We start from the raw sequence: 25299 nt of genomic DNA, 5'->3' as shown, positions 1-25299 counted from the left end.
TGAGCATCAATGCCATTTTGGTCCTATTCCCTGGCCTGAAGTCTGACTGGAAGTTTATTGCTGTATGGCTGCAATTCAGTACTCACAATAATAATGTCAAGCCATGACTTTATCCAAGAGCAGATGACTGAAAAAGCCAAATTGCTCTCATCCTGTCTCAGCTATTAAACATTCTCCCTGCACATTGTTTCTATAAGCTATCAAAAAGTTGAAAAACTGTGAGTGTTAGGGGAACAACCAACTTAAAACAAAGACATGTACAGGTGCACACTAACAAATTTAGTGTATTGTTCAGTTGGTGTCCTAACAGCCAGGAAACACTCTGAGACAGGGAACTGGTCTCTAATGTTTATTGCTAGTACATAACAGGAATCCTAACAAACTGAAGAAGCGTGGGAAAAACCCAGACATATAAACCCCAAAGGTTAAGGTGGGCCCGATCTGTGTCTCTTTGAATGGCTGAACAATTCCTCAGTGCTACGCATGCGCTTTACAGCCTGGATGGGAGCCCCCTGCTCACCCTCCTTACTCATGACAGTTGGGATAGCCTTTGCAATTTTAACTCAGTAAAATAGAAGTTTTTACTGAGAAAAAGAGGAGGACTAAGATGGCATCAATAAACTGGCAAAATAATCCATTTCCTCCATTTTTATTTTATTTTATTATGTTACGTTATTATTTTCATTTCATTTCACTGTTTTTTATTTTTATTTTACTTTGCTTACTAATTTTGTCTATTCTTACTGACTCCTGAGGATAATTAAATAAGTATAAGAACCTGAAGATCCTGGAATTTAATCTATCCCCTCAAGAAAAGAAGATGGAATGTGGGAAAAAAGATAATGTAATAGAACTAATCCAAGCTCACAGACTTTAGTTAAATGATCAAAGCAGCAAAATATTGACAATTATATGCCAGACAAGAAAACTGTAAGTAAATCTAGGAACAACAACAACAACAACAAAAACTATCTACTCAATTTATACCTCAAATAGATATTATATGCTGAATTGGGATTTGGAACAGAACTTCCTCTCTTCATGAGGAATTAAGCCATTAGAATAAATCCCTGCCTTTGTTTGCTTCCCCTTCTAAAGTAGCTGTTGCTTCTGCAGCTAATTTATCCTTGGTGAGGGACAAGCAAGTCATGCAGCCTTCAAAGGAATTTACAGCAGACCTCATTGCCAGACAATGCTTATTGGCTGCATAATTTCTACCTTTGAATATTTAGCACCTGTTGGGGAAAAAGTAAAAACAACCTCAAGTTAAGCTTGACTCTTGGTGACTCCATGAACATATCAATGGAATTTTCATGGCAACAATATGGAAGTGGCTTGCCCTTGAGTCAGCTAAGATGCTTTAAAAAAAAATCTATGCTACAGGCCTAGGATTTCTTAGTGTTTTCCCATTCAAGTAATAACCAAGCCTATCCCTTCTTAGCTTTGTTTAAGGTCAACCACACTCAGCTAGGTGGATTTAATCTTCCATTTACTTTTGGTTTTGGTCATTGGCTGGAACAAGGAATTCCAGAATTCTGTTCCTCTCTATGCTCAACTTAAAAGCTATTATTAGCTCCACTGGCATCCTGGGAAGTATTGGGAACCACCTTTGTTAAGGGATCAGTTAATGTTAATCTAAATGAGTTAAAGTCTCCAAGGCCAGATGAATTACCTCTAGGGTATTGATGAAACAAGCAAAGGTAATTGCAGAATCACTCCCTGTAATCTTCGAGAAGTCCTGGAGAACAGGTGAGGTCCCAAAAGACTGGAGGAGGCTTAATGTTGTTCCTATTTTCCAAAAAGGGAAGAAGCAGGACCCAGGAAACTTGGGTGAGCTTGACATGGGTTATGGGCAAGGTCCTTGAGCAGATTATCAAATAGCATGTCTATGAGCACTTTAATAGTAATTCCTTAATTAACAGGAGCCAACATGGTTTTATGCCAAACAGGTCATGCCAGACCAACTTGATCTCCTTTATGATAAAATTACTAACCCAGTTGTTTGGGGAAATCCCATGGATATAGTATATCTTGACTTCAGCAAGGCTTCTGCAAAGTCTCTCATAGCATCTTTATTAACAAAATGGTCAAATATGGGTTTGACAACTGTCAGATGGATCCACGGTTGACTCAAGGATCATACTCAAATGGTAGTTATAAATGGAGACAAATCTACCTGGAGAGATATCTCAAGTGGGGAGCCACAGGGCTCTGTCCTGGGTCTGGTGTTGTTCAATGTTTTTATAAATGATATGGATGAGGGAGTTGAGGGAATGCTTACCAGATTTACAGACAATACAAAGCTAGAAGGGGTGGCTAATACTTGGGAGGAGAGGGAAAAAATAAAAAAGACAGGCAGGCTAGAACAGTGGGTGGAAACTAACAGAATGAAATTTTACAGGGAGAAATGTAAAGTCATGTTTCAAGGTTAGAAAAACTAAAGAACCATGTACAGGAGGGGGAAAATCTGGCTCAAGAGCAGCCCATATGAGAAGGACTCGGGTATACTAGTGCATCACATACTCAACATGTCCAAACAGTTTAATGCAGTTGCAAAGGAGGCAGTTTGGTCTAGTGGTTAAGGCAATGGGCTAGAAACCAGGAGACTGTGAGTTCTAGTCCCAGCTTAGGCATGAAAGATGGCTGGGTGACCTTGGGCCAGAAGCTCTACTCTGCTGTGGTTAGGCCTCACCTGGAGTATTGCATTCAGTTCTGCACACCCCAGTTGGTTTTAAAAAAACTGATAAACTGGAGCAAGTCCAGAGAAGGCCTATCAGGATAGAGAAATGACTGGAAACCAAGTCCTAGAGGAATGGTTAAACGACTTAGGCAAGTTTAACTTGTAGAAAAGAAGTTTGACAGGGAACATAATAGCTGTCTTCAAATATCTAAAGGACATTGTAGAGGGTTTGGACTTATTCTCACTTGCTCCAGAGGATAAGACTAGAACTAATGGGATGAAACTTCAAGTCTGTAGATACACTTCAGTTATTAGAGAGAATCTCTTGACAGTAAGGCTTACATTCCGAATTTGGATTTGAAACAGAACTCAAAAAACAAAACAAAAACCCTGTTCGAGCATTCTTCCTTTCTTCATGAGGAATTAAACCATTAGATGAGCCTTTCTCAACCTTCTGACCCTGGAGGAACCCTTGAAATATTTTTCAGCCCTCGGGGAACCCCTGCACATTCAGGCTGAAATATAGGCCAGAAGTTACAAAATTATTATATTTGTTTCATGGGTAGGCCTGTATATATGCATGAATAGTGTTCTTAAACTAAAAATAAAGAATGAAATTTACCTCTTTAATGTGAAGTTGCCTGAATTTGAAATATTTTTTAAAATAAATTTTGATCTCCCAAGGAACCGCTGGTGACCTCTTGCGGAACCCTAGGGTTCCATGGAACCCTGGTTGAGAAACCCTGCATTAGATCAATGGGATAGGATACTATATGGAGTGGTTTCTTCCCTGTCACTGGAGGTTTTCAAACAGTGGCTGGATAGTTATCTATCAGGGAATCATAGAATTGGAAATGACCTAAGAGGTCAGCAAGTCAAAACCCCTGAACACTGCAGAATTCACTACAGCATTCCTGATAGATAATTATCCAGCCACTGTTTGAAATCTCCAGTGAAGGGGAAGAAACTGAAAGCTAATTTGCCTAGCTCCTTCAAACTTTTCATAGGACATAAATTTTAATCCCCTGATCACTGTCATTGCTCTTTCCTGAACAAATTCCAGTTTGTCGAAGTTCTTCTTAGAGTATGGTATTCAGAACTGAATACAATAGTCAAGATGGGAACTGCCCCAATGTACAATAAAGTGAATGATTACTTTTTGTGACCTGGAAACTCCCGAGGTAGCCTCATGTTGCATTTGCCTTTTGTGCAGTCACAACACATTGTGCTGATCCATAACCAACTTGCACTCAACTATGATTCCAAGTTCTTTTTCACATGCATTGTCACCAAGCCATGTATCACCCATCCTATACCTGTGCATCTGATTTATGATTCTTAAGTGAAGAACTTTTCTCTATAAAATTTCATTCTGAGTTTTTCATTCTCCAAACTCTCAGGGTGTTTTTGAATTTCATTTCTTTTTTCTATTCCACCCAAGAAATAAGGAACTGCCATTGAGTTTTCTTTGAGATAATTTTCAAGACATTTCCATTTACTTGTGATGCCATTCACGCATTACTAGCCTGCTAAAATGCCATGGGGTACTTTCTCAAATACTTAGTTGAAATCAAGATATGTTATTAATATTATGTTCCCACAAAGTACTAAAGAAGTTAACCAATAAAAAAAATTAGCAAGATTTGTTCTTAACAGATCCATGCTGACTAGTAGTAATTGCTGCATTGTTTTCAAGGTGCTTACAAAGCAATCTTTTTATGATCTCTTATAGAATCTTTCTGGGGATTGCTGTCAGACTGACTGATTTTTGATTCACTGGATCCACCTTCTTCCCCCTCCCCCCAATACCATGTTTGCAGACTGGGACAATATTTACATTCCTCCAAAAATCTGGCACTTCATCAGCTCTCCAGAATTTTTATAGATAAAATATAAAGGTTCAGCCAGACCATTACCAATTTGTTTCAGTATTCTAGTATGCAATTCATTTGGCCCTAGTGATTTAAACCCATTCGGAATATACAGTTATTCCCTGACCATGTTTATATTAATCTTAAGCATCAATCCTGTCCATTTATCTAGCTCTTCACAACTGCATGGAGGAAAACATACCCTTTTGTTGAAGAAGTACTAGACCAGCTATTCTCAACCTTTTTACCCTGGAGGAACTCTTGAAATAATTTTCAGGGCTCAGAGAATCCTTGTATAAAAATTGCAAAAATATGAAAACCTTACAATACAATTCACTTTTAACCTAAACAATCCATGTTTTACAACAGCAAAGAGACAGGGCTGAAGCTGAATCATAGTGCAGAAACATTTCTATCACTGTGAGTACCAGCATTGTGTGGTACACAAAGTTTAAAAAAAATGTTTATTTTTTTTCAGTCATGATCTCTTGTGGAACCCGTAGTGACCTCATGAAATCCCAGGGTTCTGTGGAACCCCAGCTGAAAATGGCTGTACTAGACAAAAAAAATTATCTATTAGTATTCCCTATTTTGTTTTTGGTACCTTAGCATTTCCCTGTCTCAACTAACATCTAATGCATCCTACTTCATTTCCTATTGGTTAGCATCTCAAAGTTTAAAGCCCTCCTAAGCTTGCCATGTTTTGACCATACACATTTAAAACTGTTCTTGTGAAGTGCAGTCTTCCCATACCAGTAGTCTCTCATTCAAATAGCTCAAATCAAGGTCCCAGAAATCAAATTTCTTCTGTTGTCACCAGTTCTATAGCCAATTATTGACTTTCCCTTTCTCCTTCCAGTCCTCTTCCAGGGACTGGAAAGACGGATGTGAATACTGCCTCTTCAAAGCTTCCATCCTAAATTTTCAAAGTCCACAGTGATTAAATTGTTATTTACGTATTGTTTGCCTCCGTTTAGATTAGCAGAAAGAGAAACTGGTCAACGGACTTAAGTAAGTCTTGAAAGTTGTTCTGTCAAATCTCTTTGTCTGGCTCCTGGCAAACAAACACACTTCACAAGGCAATGGGTCTTGTTGCATACTTTGGTAATGAGTCAACTACTACCACAACTCTTCCCTTTGTGTTCTTGCAGGGTTCAGTTTCAATCCCTCTGCTCTGCAGGGATCTGGTCAGACTCCCTGGCTCAAACTTGGCAGAAGTTACCCAACACTCAATAGACTTTTTATTGCATACTACAATGAAACTACGGTACTTAAAACAGCTGATTGCCCCCTGTCAATGTAAGAGTACAGTTCCCTTATACCTACTAGAGTTTCCCACATTTCCCATGGGTTAACAGATACCTTGCTTTGCGGTTCTCAGCCTTGGTGCTAGGGGACAGCTGGTTGTTGAGGTAACTGGCATTTCTGCTCCAGTGTATCTTCCCTAGATCCATTATTTGTTCTGTTCTGTAGTGTCTCTCTTTCTTCCACTGAAGATCCAGTTCCTGTTTATTCTGTTAGGGTCCCAAAGCTCTTTTCAAATTTCAATGATATAGCATATTCTCTAAATGTTTTGCTTCTGGTAGTCATTTTATCTACTGGGCTGGCTCCTTTGATTTGATTCTCTTCCTATGGAAAGTTGTTTTCTCAGTTTTTGTTATAGTGCCTCTTTTCTTTGATATGCTAAATCGTATCTTATCAGCTAAAGTGTGGCCTCTCACTGCTCCAGTCATCTGAGCTTTTCTACAAGGACTGCTGGAAGTTCTACCTTGCTGCAATACCTGCCAGATTGTTCTCAGATGGGAATACAAACAGGCCACAAGCATTGCAGAACATGACTATAGACTTCTATTTTGTCTTCACTTTTCTTAAAATACAGGTGGTCCTTGTTTAGCGACTACCTCATTTAGTGACCATTGACAGTTATGACAGTGATGAAAAAGTAACTTTATTACCAATCCTCACATTTACGACCTTCACAGGTCTGTAAAGCAAAGGAAAGCTGAAGTAAGATCATAAACATTTTCACTTAGCAACCACTTCACTTAAGACCGAGTTACTGGTTCCAACTGTGCTTGCTAAACGAGGACTACCCGTACATGAATAGAAAACTTTTATGTTTTCTTGTTCTGTTCTCAGGCTCTCAGATTAGTCAAGGACACAATGTTCATTTATACAGAAAATTTTGTAAGAATTTCCCTGCCAAATTCCACCGGAAACTCCTGCTTGCTCTTCCTCAATGAACTTACTCCCTGAAGTGTGGCTGCCTTATATTCCTCCTACAGACTCTGCTTACCCAGCAGGAAGCAGTCCCTTGATTATTTATTAAATGTGTATGCTGCCTGACTCCCCAAAACCCTGGCAGCTACTCACAACAGGCAATTAGTAGCTCTCATTAAACACCCTTGCAGTCAGCAACTATTCAGGAGACAATTTTTTCCATTCTCACAACTGACATACAATCTCTCAGAATATATAGCTTCTCTGGTCACTCTCCTCTCTTGTTCTTTCTCCTTTGAACTCCACTGGTAGGTTTGCTCATTGAACTTTAATCTAATCATTGTGTGTTGAGCATGCAGATATTCTTCCCTAATATTTGGAATTGATCACGATATCAAGAACTGTAGATTTCTCATGTATGCTAATATTGCTGTTGTTGTTACTACAGTTAAAGGATAAATCTGACCCTGCTTTTCAGCAATGGATTTATGATGTGCTATTTGTCAACATCTGAATTATTTTTTAAAAAAACAAAGGAACAAAGAAGTAGATTTTTGAGCAAGTTGCTTTGTTTTTGAAATACATTTCCAAAGTTTTTTTTCCTTTAATTTTAATTATATCACTCTATTAATAAAATTACATGTACTGTACTGTATATATATATTTTCTATTAGTAATTTTTGATGTAATAAAATAATGTTAAAATATTTTGTCTACTCTGCACAGCTGTGATGGATTCAGGGCAGATGTGAGTTAGTTCTGGGCCTTGCAGAAAGCAACAGAGTTGGTATCACATTGCTTGACACCAAAATAACTTGGGTCATTCAAGGACACAGAGGATATCTTGACAGAGTGACATGCTCACAAAGCAGAGATTAAATAGCCACTGCTCTCCCCACTCATCATAGGCAGACAGTTCATAAATTACATTTGGTCAGACACCGATGAACACTTTTAGGTCTCTGTCATGGCACAAACACTGGGATATAACTGGGAAATGTTCTTAGGAAAGTTTCTGAGTTCAGTGTTCTACTGCCTCATGTTAAAATACATTATCACATTTTTTTAAACGATTAGACCTGAGATTTAAACTTTTGTGTGTGTGGAAGTACAAGTTCTATTAACTCAAACATACTCTTATTTGCACACTAATTTTGTTATTAAAGAAACCTGAAAGCTACCTAGTCTGTAAAGCCGGTAAAGATAGATATGCTGCATCAAAGAGCAATACAGTTCCTCATTTTATACTCACACTGTACATTGAGTTGCACCAGGGCTTCGCGGGGTCTAATGTTGAAGCCATTGTATCTCGCTGTCTGGCATTTGTAAATCCCACTCATTTTTTGAGTCACCTTCTCAAAATGCAGCTTCCCATCATTGGTCTCCATTGTCATGGTACCTGAAGGCATAGGAGCCTCTTTATCAACTCTAGACCAGATGACAGGAGGCTTGGGTTTCCCTCGGACTTCACACTGTAAATCTGCTCTTGAATCTTCACGGACAGTAATGATGGATTGACCCTTGGGCACCATGATGGTTGGAGGCACTAATGGGAAAAAGATGACAAGAAAGAATGATTATTCAACAGCAATGTTTAAGGATTAGCTCATTGGAGTGGTATGTGTGTGTAAAGGATTGCTGAAGTTGAAGTCGGCACATTTCATTCTGTGACCTCGATATATTAAATAATGCTGATCCAGTCAATGAACCATAATTAGTTATTCTATATACTTCCATAGAATTTGGCTTCTGCCTGTCATAGGAAAAAAGCCTTCCTCATTCTGTTATTCCTATCTTCAAAAATGAGGGAAGAGAACCCAACTAATTACAGACCAGTCAGCATAACATTGACATTTGGCAAAACTTTGGAACAGATTGTTCAGCAGTCAATTAGAAAAGAATGCATTGCTTGGCAAAACCAACATGAGTTTATCAAGAAGAAATCACAACAAACCAATCTGATATTTTTTGACAAAGTGACTAGTTTAGTTAACTATGAAAATCCAGTAGACAGAGCATACCTTGACTTTAGCAAAAATTCAACTATAGTTTTCATGAAATTCTAGTACCAAGGATGGCAAAATATGGGCTGGACTATGGTACTGTTAGATGGATACAGAGCTGGTTGAACAATTGTATCCAATGAGGGTATGTCAATGGCTCAGCAAATTAACAAATATGATTATCAGATTTGTGGATAACATAAAGATGGGGGAAAGAGCAAATAGCTCAGAAGGTAGCATCAAGATTTAGGAGGAGCTTGACCTGCTGGGAAAATGGGCAGAATTAATCAATAAGATGGATTTCACCATAGCTCACAAGCTGAACATGAGTCAAATGTGTGATCCTGCTGCTGATGCTGCAAAAAAAAAGTCCTAGGCTACATTAGCAGAAATAATAGTGTCAGAATCAAAAGAAATCATTGTTCCTCTCTATTCCACTTAGACTACACCTAGAATATTGTGCCCAGTTCTGGATACTACATCTTAGGAAGACATAAATAAATTGGAGCAGTTCCAAGGAAGAACAACCAGGATGATAACAGCCATAGAAGGAAGAAATTATTATTATTATTATTATTATTATTATTATACATTTGTTGGCTGCCCAACTCCAGTGGACTCTGGATGGTGAGGAACAGTTGGAGGCTTTGGCCTGGAGAAGAGAAAAAATTGTGGAGACATCATAGCTGGGCTAGATAGCTGGACTAGATGATCTCCAAGGTACATACCAACCCTTACATTCTATGATTGGAAATGCTGTAAAAACTCTAACAATGGAAAATCTATCACCTTTTGAGGCAGTCTGTAACCCATTCCTATTGGCTCAAGTCCTACCCTCTAGAATAGAAAGAATAAATTTGTCCCATCATCTATGTGGTAGTTCTATAGAAATTATTGCTTCTTAATCTTACTTTCATTAGTTCCTTCAACTCTCAGAACTTGTTCTTCATAACCTTCACCATCTTTTCACCCTCCTCTTAAGATTACTGTATACTTAGGCGATACAGATTCTTCAGGGGTGCCTGTTCCTATCTGGTGATCTCTAAATATATTTGAACTACATCTCCCTTTTCCCTAGAAATTCTGGGAGTTGTATACCCAGTAAAACTGGTAGGACACCAGTTGGGAAAGACTACTGGAGGGACTGTACTGTAACATCATGGAAACTGATAGCGTTGCTCCTAATTCTCTGTGAACTCCTTGTTGTCTCCTCAAATATTTTTGTGTATACTTCCACATTTTTAAGGGATTCACATAATTTCATTTAAAAATGAAATGTAAAAGTTCCAAAGTAATATCTCAGTGTAACCCATATATGTAAGAGTACCAAGAGAGTCTGTGATGATTTTAATCACACGAAAATATAGTGCATAGCTGGCTTAAAGGCATATTTATGTATGTCTAGCAGCCAGCATCTCCACCAGTTATATCACTAGGCAATAAGAAGGTGAATTTTCAATTTGCAGGTCTTCTGTGGGCTATGGAATCTCATCAGATCCTCTCTTATAGGGTGTGAAGATAGAGCTGCACCTGCATGGCTCAGTACTGCCAGAATATGCTCACCTGGCAGGAGTCAATTTTCTTTATGGGAAAAATGTGTAAATTGCATTTGAAAAGTTTTTAATTAAAGCTGGCTTTCTTGGACCCCTGTGCTGGATGACCAGCTTGGTAAATCTTGTAAGAGAAAGGAGATCCAGGAAACTAGGAAATACAAAACTGTTCCCATCTGTGGTCAAACTAGGGGAAAGATCTACACTTCAATATAATTATGATAAAACTCTTTTTTCAAAACACATGAAGAATTCTACAGTTGTGGAAACCTTATATGGACTTTTTGCTGAAAGAAGAGAAGAACAAATTGATGATCTTGGGATTTGGGGATTAAAAATGAGACAAAGAGGTTGGAGAAAAGCTTAAGATGATGATTACTGAATAGAAAGAAGGGCGGAAGGCACAATTGTATGTTTTTCTTTTTCAATTTTTTTTGGTATCTCTATTTCTTATTTTCTTTGTTCTTGTTTGTTTTGTATATTTTACTATATTGAATATATATTGAATTCTATTGTACTGTTTTATTTTTTTACTGTTTTACTGTATTTTAATTAATGTTTTATTCCTATTTTATGTAAACCACCCAAAGTCACTCTCCGAGTGAGAAGGGCAGGGAATAAATTTGATACACAAATAAATATAAATATAAGAATTTTACAGTTTCATACTCCATTTAGATTACTTCTGAATTTCTCTTTGGTAGTGAGCCTTGCGAAGGATCCTCATTCAGAAATCTATATTAAGTGGACTGCTAGCATTCCCATAGTTTCTCTGATAGGCACCTGTGACCTTTGTTGCAAACACACTTCAGAAAGGCTCTGTTCTCTAGCTGCCTTACCTCTGAGTCCCTCTGAGGAATGAAGTAGATGTGATGCTAAGTGAATCATTAGAAACTTAACCACTGTTTGCTTTAGTCAATAAGTATGAAGGTTATTTTCAATGGGACAGCAGTACATATGGAAGGCAGGTTTAACTGTAATCCCAGTGGAAATTTCTCTACAATATGCTGCTGATAGTTGAGCTAAAGTAAATAAAATAAACAAAACTCCCTGGCACAAACAACAGCGGGTTTTTTTTTTTTTTTTGCAAAAGTAAATGTGCATGCGTGCATGGAGGAGTGCCCAGGGGCTAGAAAGGGAAAGTTTCAATAGTTTTCCCTTGGATTTATCCCTGATGAATATCATCCCCCATCTCTATTACATTTATTTTAAAACCCTGATCTAATTTCAGTGATGCAGTTAGTGCCATACAAAATTTGGCCCTTTGCCAGAACTCCCCAGAGCATTAGCAATTCCATCCTCAAAGAATATCAGAGAATTACTCTTTCTCAGAGCCACTCTGCATGGCTAAATGATTACACCATGCCCCACCCCTTCTCTCCAACTTGCTACTGATCTATATGCAGATATGTTTTTATTGTGGGGGGAACTGTTCAAATATGGATCTGATCCCTCATTTTAACATGCTATACCCTTATTCCTTTTTTGTTTGCTTGCTTGTTTACAAAAGGTTTGTTATGCAGTAAGAAACAAAAAAAGAAATAAAACATTGGAAAAAGAAAAGCAACAACATAATATAATAAGTGTAAAATATTACATATAAAGAAATTTACTCAGCCTGACTTTTTCTGTAGTCATTTATCTGAAAACGCACAATTTGGAACGGGAAGAAAGAAGTTGCAGGGCAGTGCAGCCTTCAATCTTAAACCCTCTAAATAATTTGAAAAGGATTTATCCTGTGATTAAAGCTAATCTACCAATCTGGCAAGCAGATCTTAGGCTGTTTATGAAACTCCCAGGATAGATTTTGATTAAAGTATGCATTCCTTTTTAATTATGTTCTATCCTTAATCAGGCTTCTGGATAAGTTAAAAAATTAGATGAAAGCTTACCTGTTTCTGAAGAAATGTTCACCTCAACACTGAGGTCAGGGATGGGTGCCCCTTGGAAAGATGCCACACACAAGTATGTACCGTAGTCAGTGAAACGGAGATCAATTATCTCTAGGCTGCTTGTCACAGGGGGAAGTTCTGGGTCATTCTTGATGACAACTACTCGATCCGAGAATTTGGCCAGCTTCCCGTTCTTGTACCAGAAGTAGAAAACTTTTTCTTGTGGGACAGCATCCACATGGCAGGAGAGCTTCAGGTCCTGACCTAGCTGGATGGTTTCACTCTCCTTGATGACATCAGGAGTGATCTGGAATGTTGCATTCTTCATGGCTGGAGGAAACAGAAAGGCCAAACTGGTGAATATATGGACACCTTATCTTCAAATGGTCAAAATATGTCATATCATGTCATGTTGTCATGTCACATCCTGATAGAAGTGGCATAGAAATAACTACATAAAACCATAAATGAACCTTATCATTCAAATCCATTTAACATTCTGTTGAATAGCATCTCCTCCTCTTAGGCAAAAATAACTCTGGAAGGTTATTTTCACTGAGTCCACGATGCAGAGGGAACAGAATATCTTTCCTCTGCCTGCTATGGTTTCATTCTTGATAGGAGAGGGATACAAACATGATTTTTGAACAGGCTACATTACATTTATATGCAAATTTAATGTACTAATTTGACCATCAATAAATGGAATGTGGCAAGAAGAAAAGATGCTTTGACAGAAGTGACTAAGAAATCAGGAGAAAAACAGGAGGGAAGAGTTTCAAGGAATATGGGAAAACTTATTTGTTTGCATCCATCTCCTATCAAAATCCCTCTCCTATCCATGCATCTCAGTGTGAAGTAGTACATATGTATGTGTGGGTGTGCACACAAACCTGAAAATTAAGAGGACCGAAGGAATGGAAGCAATGCAATATAAAATCAAGCTTGGTTAATACTCCCTCTGTCCTGAAGTACTAGTCTTAAATTTATTCCAATCTTTAAAAGGAACAAAGTGAGCTGGAAATTCACTCTCCATCTCCAATTAGATTAATAGAAAGACGTACATCGCACCAATAGGTTCACTGTCTTCTTGGCTGGATTCCCCACATTGTTGATGGCTGTACAGTTGTAATAACCTGAATCTTCTGTTTGGATGCCCCAGATGGTAAGGTTGCCCCCTTGAATCAGGCTGTTCAGAGGCATAGGACCAGGCGAGTGAGACCAGAGTACCTGAGGCAAAGGATCCCCGCCTGTTAACAAACACTGTAGGGTAACATTATCCCCTGGATTTACCACTAAAGTCTCATTCACAGATAATTTTAGAGCTGGTGGAGCTATAAGAGAGAGAGAGAGAGAGAGAGAGTTAAAAAAAGGGTAAAGATTCATTTCTAGGAAGTATGAATTAGCATAATTTGCAATATATACAAAAGAAAGCCTGATGAGCTTGCAAGGAAAAAATGCATTCTGTGCTTGCCATCCAGTCAAATGGCATCTCTTAAATGTCTGACACTAGGAGCCCAGTCCCAGTCAGTTTCAAAATGTACAAATGAAAATTAGAGGAATACCTCAGTGGTATGCTCAGAAAGATGTGTTTGTGCTTTCCTGATCAGCCTGCCAAATTATACTGGGAAAGAAGGGAATGTCTCCCTCTGAACTCCATCCTTTGCCAATGTTCTAATACCCAAGGAATAGAGAACCCATGGCCTTTCAGATATTGTTGCACTGTAATTTCCATCAGTCCCAATCAATTATTTGATTTTTCCCACTGCACAACTGAATTGTTCCATTACAGACTTCAGATCTCTCTAATATGGATCAGTGTTCAATTACTGCTGGGACATAGACCAATAATTTATGGTTAGTTTTCCTTAAATTTGAAGGGATGTGGTGGCGCTGCAGGTTAAACCTCTGAGCTGCTGAGCTTGCCAATCAGAAGGTCGGCGGTTCAAATCCGCGTGACGGGGTGAGCTCCCGTTGCTAGTCCCAGCTCCTGCCAACCTAGCAGTTAGAAAACATGCAAATGTGAGTAGATTAATAGGTACCGCTTCAGCAGGCAGGTAACGGCGTTCCGTGTAGTCATGCCGGCCACATGACCACGGAACTGTCTACGGAGAAACGCCGGCTCTTCGGCTTTGAAACAGAGATGAGCACTGCCCCCTAGAGTCGGACACGACTGGACTTAATGTCAAGGGAAACCTTTACCCTTTACCTTTCCTTAAGTATCTGACAACACTGCCACAGTTAGGACATAGTGGTTTTGCTTAGTGTTCCATAATCTGGTGCCCTAGAGGCTACAACACCTATCATCCTCCATCAGCAAGGATTTACACAGCTTCAGAACAATAAAACTTATTCTATTTTTCTGCAGAGATATGGGATTCATTCATACTTGATGCCATTCCACACACTTGAGTTACAGATGTGTACATCTTCAAAATGTGACACAAGGAAAGGTTAGAAGCTCCCGATCACAGTTTGTGACGGAACTATCCTTTCCAAATTCCCTGCACCTCATGTGATTCCTCAAAGCAGACCTTTAATAGCAAAAAGTCTTCCTTAAGGATTTAATTCCCAGTAGTTCACATTACAGCAATGAAAGAACAGAACTCCTTTAGCTTGTTAATAACTTCCCCCACCCCCACCCCTGTGCCCTGCCTCCTCCTCCTCCTAGCAATTATTGCTAACCTCTCAGAGCTTTTTCTGTAACTGCCATACATATCAAATGCTTGGCTCTAACCTCATTCACAAATCCTTGAGCCTCCCCTTTATGTAAGGAGTCATCTTATGAATGGGCAGCTCCTCTGCTTTAGAATGCTTAACCTCAACCCTTCTGATTAATTCCTTTTCTTCAACATCCCCAGACACAGATCCAAAAGGCTTTTCTCTGCGTTTTCTGTTTAATCTCTCAAAGGCCATTTAAAGCTCCTTCTCAGGGCCATCAGAGACTTCACACAGAGCTCAGAAAGTAACAGTCAATGGTACAAAGCTGAGAGCATGTTTTAAGTAACAGCTGTAATAATGCAAAATAAGGCATCATTACATATTCATAAAGCTTGATTTAATGACATCATTATTTCTGCCATCTCTACTCTCTGGACCCTGTGTTAATGACCTGTACCGGCTTTGCCCTGAATTTCTAACTCATGCAAACAAAAAACAGGAAGGCTGCTCTCTCACAGGGGCAACAATATACATATTTCACAACCATTTTGATTTTTCTACACATCCAGACTGATTGGCTTACATCTGGACACCTTAAAAACTAATGTTGCTTGTCTTACTGCCCAAATATGCAGACTGGCATAAGTGAAACACTGGCCAATTATGTCCAATCTGTTGGGAGAGCCAACGTGGTATAGTAGCTACAGTAAAGGCCCTGGATTAGAGGTAGGGAGACTGTGAATTCTAGCCCTGCTGTAGACATGAAAGCCAGCTGGGTGACCTTGGGCCAGTCTCTCTCTCTCTCATCTCTAGGAAGAAGATACTGGCCAACCTATTCTGAAAATGTTGCCTAGAAAACTGCATGGGCCTGTTCCTGCCCATTGACTCAATGGACCATAATAATAATAAGTACTCTGGTGATTTGAGTTTTGTCTTCAGGGTAGGATAGTAAGACTAGATGGCAATATGAGCTGAATCTAATATTCAGACAAAGAAATTTCACCTGAAATTCCAAGCCCTGGCAAACTGAGGGGGATGTGTGGGTGAAATAGACATGCATTTATGGTCGATGGAGCACCTCTTCACCACTACCTCTGCATTGTGGTGAGTGGGAAATGGATGATCATCAGTCACCAAGTTATCATTTGCCAATATGCTTAATGTTAGAAGACATCATAATACCACTCTGCACAGCTTGGAAAACACTTAATATCGAGTATTATTGTGCTATTACTCCACTTATCATTCCAGTAAAATTTATAGATGTTGCATCATATCACACAGACATTCCTAATTAGCATCACATAGTTTAAAAAGGATTTTTTAAAAATGTGTATAACTGATAAAAACTACAAGGATGCTAACAATACTTTTTTCAGAATAATCTGAAGAAGCTGGATCTTCTTTGCCCAAGTGAAAAAAAGATGACTACAGAGGTCTTTGTCACTCCTGAAATTATGGTTGGGTTTTGATACGTGCAGTAAATGGTACTGTACATTTGAAGTTTTTCCAATATAATGATTTCCATGGTTCAGTCTTTCAAGTTCAGAAGTATTTGGGGTCAGATTACATAAAGAATCACCTCCTCCCACATACACTTACCACACAGTTTGAGCTGGGCAGCTTTATAAATCTTCTTAATAAATAATACATAAATAAGTAAACTCAAATTTCATCTATGGAGAAGCTTCTCTAGGGGTCTCCACCAAATGATATATGATAGAAGTGTAGTAGGAATGAGACTTACTAGTTGTAGCATTCTAGTTATGAAGCATCCTCCCGTAAGAGCCCCGATACCTACATTCTATGGTTTTCAACAAGAAGACTTTTAATTTCACTTCTAAATCTAAAGTTTCTCAACCTAGCATGTTTTAAGTTTTAAGATGCATGAGAACCACACTGTACTTTTAAAGTTTACCTTCCAGATTTTTGGCTTTTTTTAGGTATTATTTTTTCACTGCATTTTTAATTGGAAAATACTAAGAGAATCTTTTTACAAATGAAGGTATACAAATGTGGTCAATGAAATGGAACATTTAGAGGGTGAAAACTGGGCTATTCTATCCATCAAGAATGCACGATATTAGGACTAAGGAATAGTATCACGAACTGGACTTCGTATTATTTTATTGGTCCTTCGCATCTTGAAAAATGTGAAGTATTACTGTATTTCTCCTGCTTTTAATGGAAAGTTTTCATTTCTTGATTTCCCATTTTCAATAAAATAATCATATGGCTGAAGAATGAAGAACAACATGGAATATGATGTGGTTTATGACTTAAAGTGAAAGCCATTGATTTTTGACCTGAAGAAACTCAAATATTGCATTTTTCCTACCCTAATGGGCCTTGGTATGGGCAGAGAAGTTTCTGAAACTCTGGTTTAGACAACTATTCAAAATTACATATTTTATTTTATGTCAGTTTCCCAGCCTTAAGAGCTAAAACCTTATGTAGGGACAACATTTTATTCTCCATAATGTTAGAAAATATTGACCTGGTGGGACTTGGTGTTGCCTCGGGGCAGCTTGTTTATATGTATAACTGGGCTGAAAGGAATCTGTAAATGGGGCACCTGTACCATGTAAAAGTGCCAGCAGCACCTCTCCAGGCTCCTGAGTTCTGGCTAGATAGCACAAAATTCAAGTTCAGCTGTGGGCCCACCTCCGATCACATCCTCTTGCAGTTAGCAGATGGAGGCTAACAATATGCAGCCATTCTTATGCAGGAGATGAATCTGATTTATTTGCAACCTGTGGCAATTTCTTTTGTTCTCCTCTCTTTCTTAAAAAACAGCAACAACTCACACAAACCTTGCTGGCAAAGTGAGTTGAGGCAGAAAGGGAGGAGGGACCCAATAAAAACAAAGAGTTGCTTTCAATTCTCTTCCAAGTCCAATTTGCTGCAGTACAACTGCAGGAGAGTTCTCTGTTTATGTGGCTTAACTCTGTTGAAATCAAGGGAGAGAAAAAAATCCTTTACTCACCCCTGCCCCTGCCCTGACTATGAGTTGCCAAACTGATCCTTTGGACCTCCTAAGTGTAAGACATTAATAATAGATTAGTAAGGAAAAACTGGGCATGCACGCAAAATCACAATGGTCTCTCGTGTTCACATGCCGGAATCTGAAAAGCAGCAAAGGGTGATACTTCCTTCCACCCAATCCGAGCTCCTGGTTTGGGATATGATTCTAAGGCTTTGACACATTACAGTGTAGAACAAGGGGAAAGCAGTTGTTATAGCTGAATTTAACTGGCACGAAAAGATTTCTATAGAGGCTTTCAGTCTGAGTTGGAAAGGAGTCCATCAATTCTTTCACCTCAAAGCAGGATAACCAGCAATAATAGCATTTATTCGGGCTACATTTACTATTCTCAGAAAATGGTTGGAGAGTCAGAATGGGGTAGAGGTTAGTGTATTGGACTAGGACCAGAGAACCCATTTTCAAGTTACTTTCAGGCATGGGAGGAGACTGTGTGAGTTGGGTCAGGGAAGTGTTGCTGTGGTGCCAGATTTTTCTGCTTTTGGGTTTTACTGTTTCTTGCTTTTATTGTGTATTTTTTTTATTCTTGGTTGTAAGCCACTCAGTTTGGTTTAAGCTAGGTGGCTACACAAATGTTTTAGATTGATAGATCGATAGATAGATTGATTGATTTTGGGCCAGTCACTATCTCTCAGACCAAATTATCTCACAGGGTTATTGTTGTGGGGAACAAATGAAGGATGAATTTGCTTATCCCCTTCCATTCTTAACCTGTTTCCTATTTATTAAGGGCCCCCTTGGCAAGAAAATCCAACAGCAAACATGGTAAATGCAGACCAATGCTACTATCCATGTCTTAAATAGAATGCTTTCTCAATATACCACCACTGGCCTTTCTACCTCTCTGCCTTGTTAACTCAAGTTCAATTTCTTATCCAGGATTGTTCCTAAACCTGCTTCTAGCAATCCTAAAACCTGGTGCCAACCACTTATTCCCCAAAGGCCATATGTCACTGGAAAAACACATGCTCTGCATGTAAAAGGCCCTTAATTTCATCCTACGCATTGCATGCTACATTTCAAAATGCACACGGAGAGAGTGGAAATTCAGCATAGTCCGAAGGCTGGCTCTTAGATGGAGTTAAGCCAGTGAGGCTTACTATAAACATTGCATTGGTGTTAGAATAATGCTCAGATAAGGGGTAAGGGATCTTTGGTTTTTCAGGTGTTGTTGAAGTGCAACTGTCAACATCCATCACAATTGACAGTGCTGGCTAGAACTGCTGGAAGTTGCAGTTCAACATCTGGAACATCTAGTTTATATCAGCCAGGCACACTTTGCCCTCTTCTTTCAAACAAAAATGTTTTACCAGTTGAAAAGAATGTCTACCCCTGAGATGGCACTGGCTACCCTATCATCTTCTTAGCATACTGGCTTCAAAGGTTGCAGACTATGAAGCTGGAAAAGCCCTCAGTTGAGGGTCACACTGATGCACTTCAAAAATGTATCGAAACATATTTAAAATGAACCTTTGAGGAGAGAAATTGTATGGTATCTCAAGAGAAGGTATATTTGAAAATAAAGTCTAAAAGCATTTTTTTGGTTGATTTTTAAAACATCACAGATTAATGAGGAAGCATGTCAGAACACAAAATGACACAGATCAGAAACAGAGGTGGGTACTGTTGGATCTAAAACTAGAGCTTCTTCTTTTAGAAGATTTTATCCTCCAAACTTCATTAAAAAAAAACAACAGTTCCATAAGTGCAAATATGGGGAAATACAAAGTTAGAATTAGATGTCCATGTATAGTTTTTATAGGGGAAGGTGGACAACCAATAGCCTGTGGAGTACACAGAGACCTCCTAGCATTTATTTATTTATTTATCCATCCATTCTATATGGCTGCCCATCTCAATGAGTGACTCTGGGCGGTGAACTGAATTAAAATAGAATAAAACAATAACAAACATTATAAAAGTTAAAAATACAGGCAGTTGAGAAACAACCCAAATCACAAACACAACCAAGAAGCGGGTTCCTGCACTTATACTGCAACCCCCCCAAAACATCTCCACATTGCACCATCAAAATTTGGCAACCCCCCTCCCCCCCCAAATTTGGGATAGTGATATTTTTTCCCCCAAAAGAGCTAGAAGGTCTTGATCCTGCTCCCCATTGTTGTCACCACATGATTGCATAAACTCCTATGGCCTTCAGCAACAGGAACTGGAGGAAGCAGTGGTGGCTGTGACCGTACCCCCCACCCCCCTCCATATCATTTTCACCTACTGTAGAAAGATCCCTAAGGAATCTGAGGGCCCTCCTGGTCAAACATCCCTCCCCTTCTTTGCCAGCTTTACTCTCTTGAAAGAAGAACACCTTAAAAAGGGCTTCCCCTGTTGATCTGAATGGACGGGAGTAAGAGCCATTTCCTAATCCCGTTATTCTTGGGCTTCTCTGACTTACCAGTTGTGTTGGTAAGCTCGAAGGTGACTGTCTTATCTGGAATGCCACACACATTTCTGACAGATACCTGGCATGTATAACTGGCATAGTCGTGGGGTCGTAGGTTTTTCAGTTTCAGAACTTTGGTTTCTCCCTAAAGAGTTTGAAAAGAAACAGATGAGAGAAGTCAAGTGAACTATCTGTGTCTACTCGTCTGTGAAGTGAACTGGAAAACCTCACACACGATTCCGGTGCTGCCAAATCCCTTTCAAGTAATTATATCAGGCTTACTTGCCTCAGTTTACATGTACTGTTGGGGGTGGAGGGAGAGGATGGACTAAAGTATAGTACATATCAGTCACAACTCTGTGTTAGCTAAGAGCAAAGACACTTTCTATGAATAAGCACAAACTCAGAATCTTCTGGAGACTAGCATATAATCACAAAATTGTAAAAGAATTAATGGATAATCATCTACAGTACTGGGTGGCAGCCATGAACACCAGAATTTGATTTAGTCTGGGGATAATACAAAACAAAACAAATTTTCAGGAGATTTGGCATGCAACCACTTGTTTTGGGGATGCAAGTGCAAGGGAAGCTCTGTTCTTCAAGCTGCACCTCTGGCCTTGTGGAATTGACTCCGATTAGTATTCAGGCTTGCTTCATCTCTCTTAGTCTTTTGGAAGTTACTTAAAATGAAACGTTTCCCAAGAGCTTTTGATGGATAATTTGTTGTTGCATCTTGATCATTATTTTACTTTATTATACTTCTATCTAATTGTTTTATTTCATTATCATTATTATTAGGAGCATTATTCTAAGAATTATCTTGTGGACTGGGGGGCGGGGATTTGACTAGCATTATCAGTTATCTCTATTTTATATTTTACCATGAACATTTTAATTTTGATTTCTGGCTGCTTTTATTGATGATCGTTACTGTAAATTGCCATGAATCTATAGTGGTTTTGGTGGCAGACAAGTGGAATAAAGAAAGTAACAAAATTATCATGTAATTATAAAATTTTAGTAATTTTTTATGAGATTTGGGGATTTAAAATTATTGACATATTCATGTTTCTTTTATGCACTTTTAACAAGTTGTAAAATTATTTCATTTTATTTGAGGAAGATGAAGGCAATTCTTACAGGTTCAGTGGGAACTGTAGATGCTGTTTGCCAGCCTTTGCTGACTCAAAGTACACTCTGAAGATTCACAACACAGCTGCTTGGCTTAGATTTTAAAACACTGCTTGTTCTTTAGTGTGGTGCAAGAGTAAGAAAGCAAGGGCCTGTAGGCACCAATAGAGTCAAAATCTCCTCGGTGTCTATCCTGCCCCATTTAACTTAAAAAAAAAATGAAAATTACCATCATGCAAAGTGCAGCACTGGCATCCAACATCACGTTTATTTACAAAAATGCTTCTTGGCCTCATATAAGTCTAATAAACATTCTTAGAAAATAAATATGAGGGTTGGCTTTGTTTGGAAGTTGGACTATCTAATCAAGGAAAAACAAAGACAATGCTAAAGTGGGCTGCTAGAGAGCAGCACCCTGAGAGCTTACTTTCTGATCAATCAATCTTTTGTAATTGGCCATGTCCCCATTACCATCGTTTTGTGAATAAGTAAGCTGCCTCCATGTTGTTTAGCTGCCCATGACATGGTCTTAGGTTACTAAATGTGCTCAACTAACCTGCTATAATGGAACCAAGGATAATAGGAACAAAACATTGCTAAGACTTCTATCAACAGGAATGATGGTGTTGTCTGCCACATCTCTCAAACTCTTCTGCTACTTTTCAGCTTAGTTACAATTCAGTATCTGAGAAGGGGGATGGTGGTGCAATTTTTTGGCAACAATTTCTTGTTTTGAGGTACCTTTGCAATGCAGTAGTCTAAGAATAACTTTACTTGAATGAACAATGATCATTATCCTTAAAAAGACTAGGTCATGGTGGAGGTGAAAAGAATCACCATGTTGGCTAGAATTCACTCCATTGTTCTCATTGTAGGAGGAGAGCCATGCTAGTCTATGGTGGCAAAATATCTGAAGGAGTCTATTAGCAATGAATATTGCTAATATTGACATATTTGACATTTTCATCATCTGGACCTATGGAAATAAATGTCAAAGTCATGATGGAATTTGATGAGACGTTCATGTCCTTAGGCCCAACTACTTCCACCCCATCATCTAACTCAGATTATCTATTTATGGAATAAGTCCACTTCCTTGATGACACCATAAAACTACACAACGGATACATAAACATTACATTATATAGGAAACCTACAGATCACCATGCATACCTACCTGCTTCCATCTAGAACACACCATCAAATCTATCATTTATAGCCAGGCTCTACACTATAACTGCATATGTTCTATTTCATGTGACAGAAGTGCTCAGCTGATGGAATTAAACCATTTAGGAGACTGTATTATCCACCCAACAAGACCAATAGACGAAACAATACAGCTGGATCAATACTCAGGAAGGACCTATTAGAAAACCAGGCCACAGAAACAGAAGAAGAGAACACTAGTGGGTTGTCACCTATAGCTCATAACTCAAACTCTTCAAAAACATTATTAATAAGCTATGGGTGAAACTGGACAATGATACTGCACTTTCTAAGACACTGGGTGACAGGCCCATACTTGCATGCAGACAACTACTCAACCTGAAGCAGATTCTCACAAGCAACCATAGGAACCAGACCCTGCAACAAACCCAGATATCGACTTTGCCCCCATATCTACACTGACAGTACCATCAGAGGCCCCAACAAGCATACACACAAGATTAAAGGCATCTTCACATGCTCTTCCTCTAATGTGATATATGCCATCACCTGTCAGCATGTCCTTCTGGATTCTGTGTAGGACAAATGGGACAAACTTTACACAAAATAATTAATGGACACACGTTTGACATCAGGACTCAAAACAAGGACACAGTAAGAACAGCATTTCAGCCTGCCAGGACATACTCTATGGCAGACCTCAGAGTGTCTGTTTTGGAAAAATTGGACTTTAACAGCACCCTTGAGTGAGAGATTTCAGACCTCATAAATATAAAAAGGTTTCAGGCAATCTGAGAAGGTCTCAACAAACACAATGGCTTTTGAACACATCATAATTGTTAATTTATAGTATCTGTCTCACATTAACCTGTATTTGCAGAGGCAACCTGTCTTACCCTCCCTTTCTTCCCCCCACCTCACCCCAATTTAAATCCTACATTTTTCTAGCCACTCTATGCATTTGATGAAGTGAGCTACAGTTCATGAAAACATGCCTTTTAATCAAATGTGTTAGAAAAGGCGCTACCAGACTCCTGATTTTTTTCTGTTGTCCTCAGGGTTCCTAAAAATTATCTTTTGTTGTAATACCTTCCTGGGTTGAGAAATCAGGCTGACAGGCTAATAGTAATCATAATTTTTTGAAAGAAGGCTCTTGTTTTCTGTTCTGGTCACAAACCTTATTTTGGGGCTATGCTTTCTAAATTGATGGTAATTCTGAAACTGCCCTGCTAATCCTTTAGAGTCCTCATAAAAATTCCATCTGGCCCCCTTTGAGCTTTATTTTACACATTCCTTTGCTTAGTGCAAATTTTAATTTCTTCCTTGAAAAACTGAATGAAAATTACTTTTTAAGATCTCTTGACATACTTTCTGTGAGAAGTATGCCAAGAGCCTGGTGTTCTCAGGCCAGATTTGGAAATTATGCAAATCATGATGTAATTTATGTAAACACTCAACAGTTGCTCAGCTTCCAGGCCACCAAGTGCCATGCAAAGGGCCTATTGATGCTCAGGAAGGGCAGAAAGAAAAAATTATGGATCTGAACCATCATGCGTATAAGAAGCACTTACAACCTCATGTTGCCATTGGGCAATCAACTGTTCTGTTTGGTTTCATTCTTGCTTGCAATAAAGATTCTTATTTAGCTGAATTGTTTCTGTGAAACTTTTGCCAAATCCAAGCCTAGGAAATTAATTCAGCTGTATAAAGGTCTGTGATTTACTGTCAGATCCGGGTCAGGGGAGTCTGACATTTTCCTTCTATTTTTCTAAACTGTATCTTCTGTTTTGCCTTGAGCTTTTGTGAAACCCCTTTTGGTTCATAACATAATTCACTAACAGTCTATTTTCTGCCTTCACTCTTCTGATTTTGTCAGAATACCCTTATGCTAAACCATCGCAGCCCTCCCTCAGTAATCTGAACATTATCCCATCTTATACAACCTTCCCCTTTGATTTTCAAATTATTAAAACATGCCCCCTGAAAAAAATGTGACCCAAAGGGATGTACAGTTTTTCCTTTCTTCCACTCCTTCCCCTTTTTAATGTTGATAGAACATTACTTTTTGGAACTGTCATTCCTGGTACAAGGGCTGGTGAAGGAGGACTCTCTGATTCTCATGCAGATGAAGCTGTCTGTGAGAAAAGGACAGACAGGTTGCAGAAAGCTGCATGGCCAGGAAATAAGCAGCCAAATAACTGTTGACTCAAAAAATAGCAGAAAGAGCCCCCCAAAATAGAACTAACATATAGAGCACAGGATGTGAGTGTTCAAGGCAGGATTTCTCTTGGAGAACTTGGTATTTATAGTTTCCTACTTGTCTACAGTAAATATGCTTATCTCAGCTTCCTGTGCCTGCTTAGGAATGCGGAGGAAGAGACTTCTGGGGAAGAAATGGCAGACTGAAGTGAAACTGACGACCATGGTGGAATGAAGAGCCAGTGAATAGACCAGCTCTTCCATAATTCCTCTGGACAAGGAGAGGAGATCACCCACAAGTGCTCCAGACAGTTGCCCCTCATGAGGAGACAGCAAGTTAGCAGTCTCCAGTGGGTTTAATGCTCTGGGAGATGAGGGAATAGCCATCTTGCTCAAACTGTGGTCAGTGCCTTCAGAGAGGACACTGGGTTTGCATACTTCCTTTTCTTATCACTTTAGGAAACTGCTCGTTAATTGC

The 25299-nt window shown here is 38.9% G+C and overlaps 1 protein-coding gene across 2 annotated transcripts in view; it reads right to left on the bottom strand.

Annotated features, from left to right (window-relative positions):
* Positions 1-25299, bottom strand: part of MDGA1 (MAM domain containing glycosylphosphatidylinositol anchor 1) — a 278861-nt gene that overhangs the window by 138276 nt on the left and 115286 nt on the right. For both annotated transcript variants that reach the window (XM_063304931.1, XM_063304922.1), the window contains exons 5-8: positions 20331-20463; positions 13281-13550; positions 12217-12546; positions 8024-8317 (exon numbers count right to left, since the gene is read on the bottom strand). In XM_063304931.1, the coding sequence (XP_063161001.1) occupies positions 8024-8317; positions 12217-12546; positions 13281-13550; positions 20331-20463 (1027 nt within the window). The remainder of the gene's footprint in view (positions 1-8023; positions 8318-12216; positions 12547-13280; positions 13551-20330; positions 20464-25299) is intronic.

This window comes from Candoia aspera, chromosome 1, assembly GCF_035149785.1.
Source record: "Candoia aspera isolate rCanAsp1 chromosome 1, rCanAsp1.hap2, whole genome shotgun sequence".
Classification (NCBI taxonomy): Eukaryota; Metazoa; Chordata; class Lepidosauria; order Squamata; family Boidae; genus Candoia; species Candoia aspera.
Note: the sequence above shows the minus strand (reverse complement) of the source record. Positions and strands in the feature narration are given on the sequence as shown.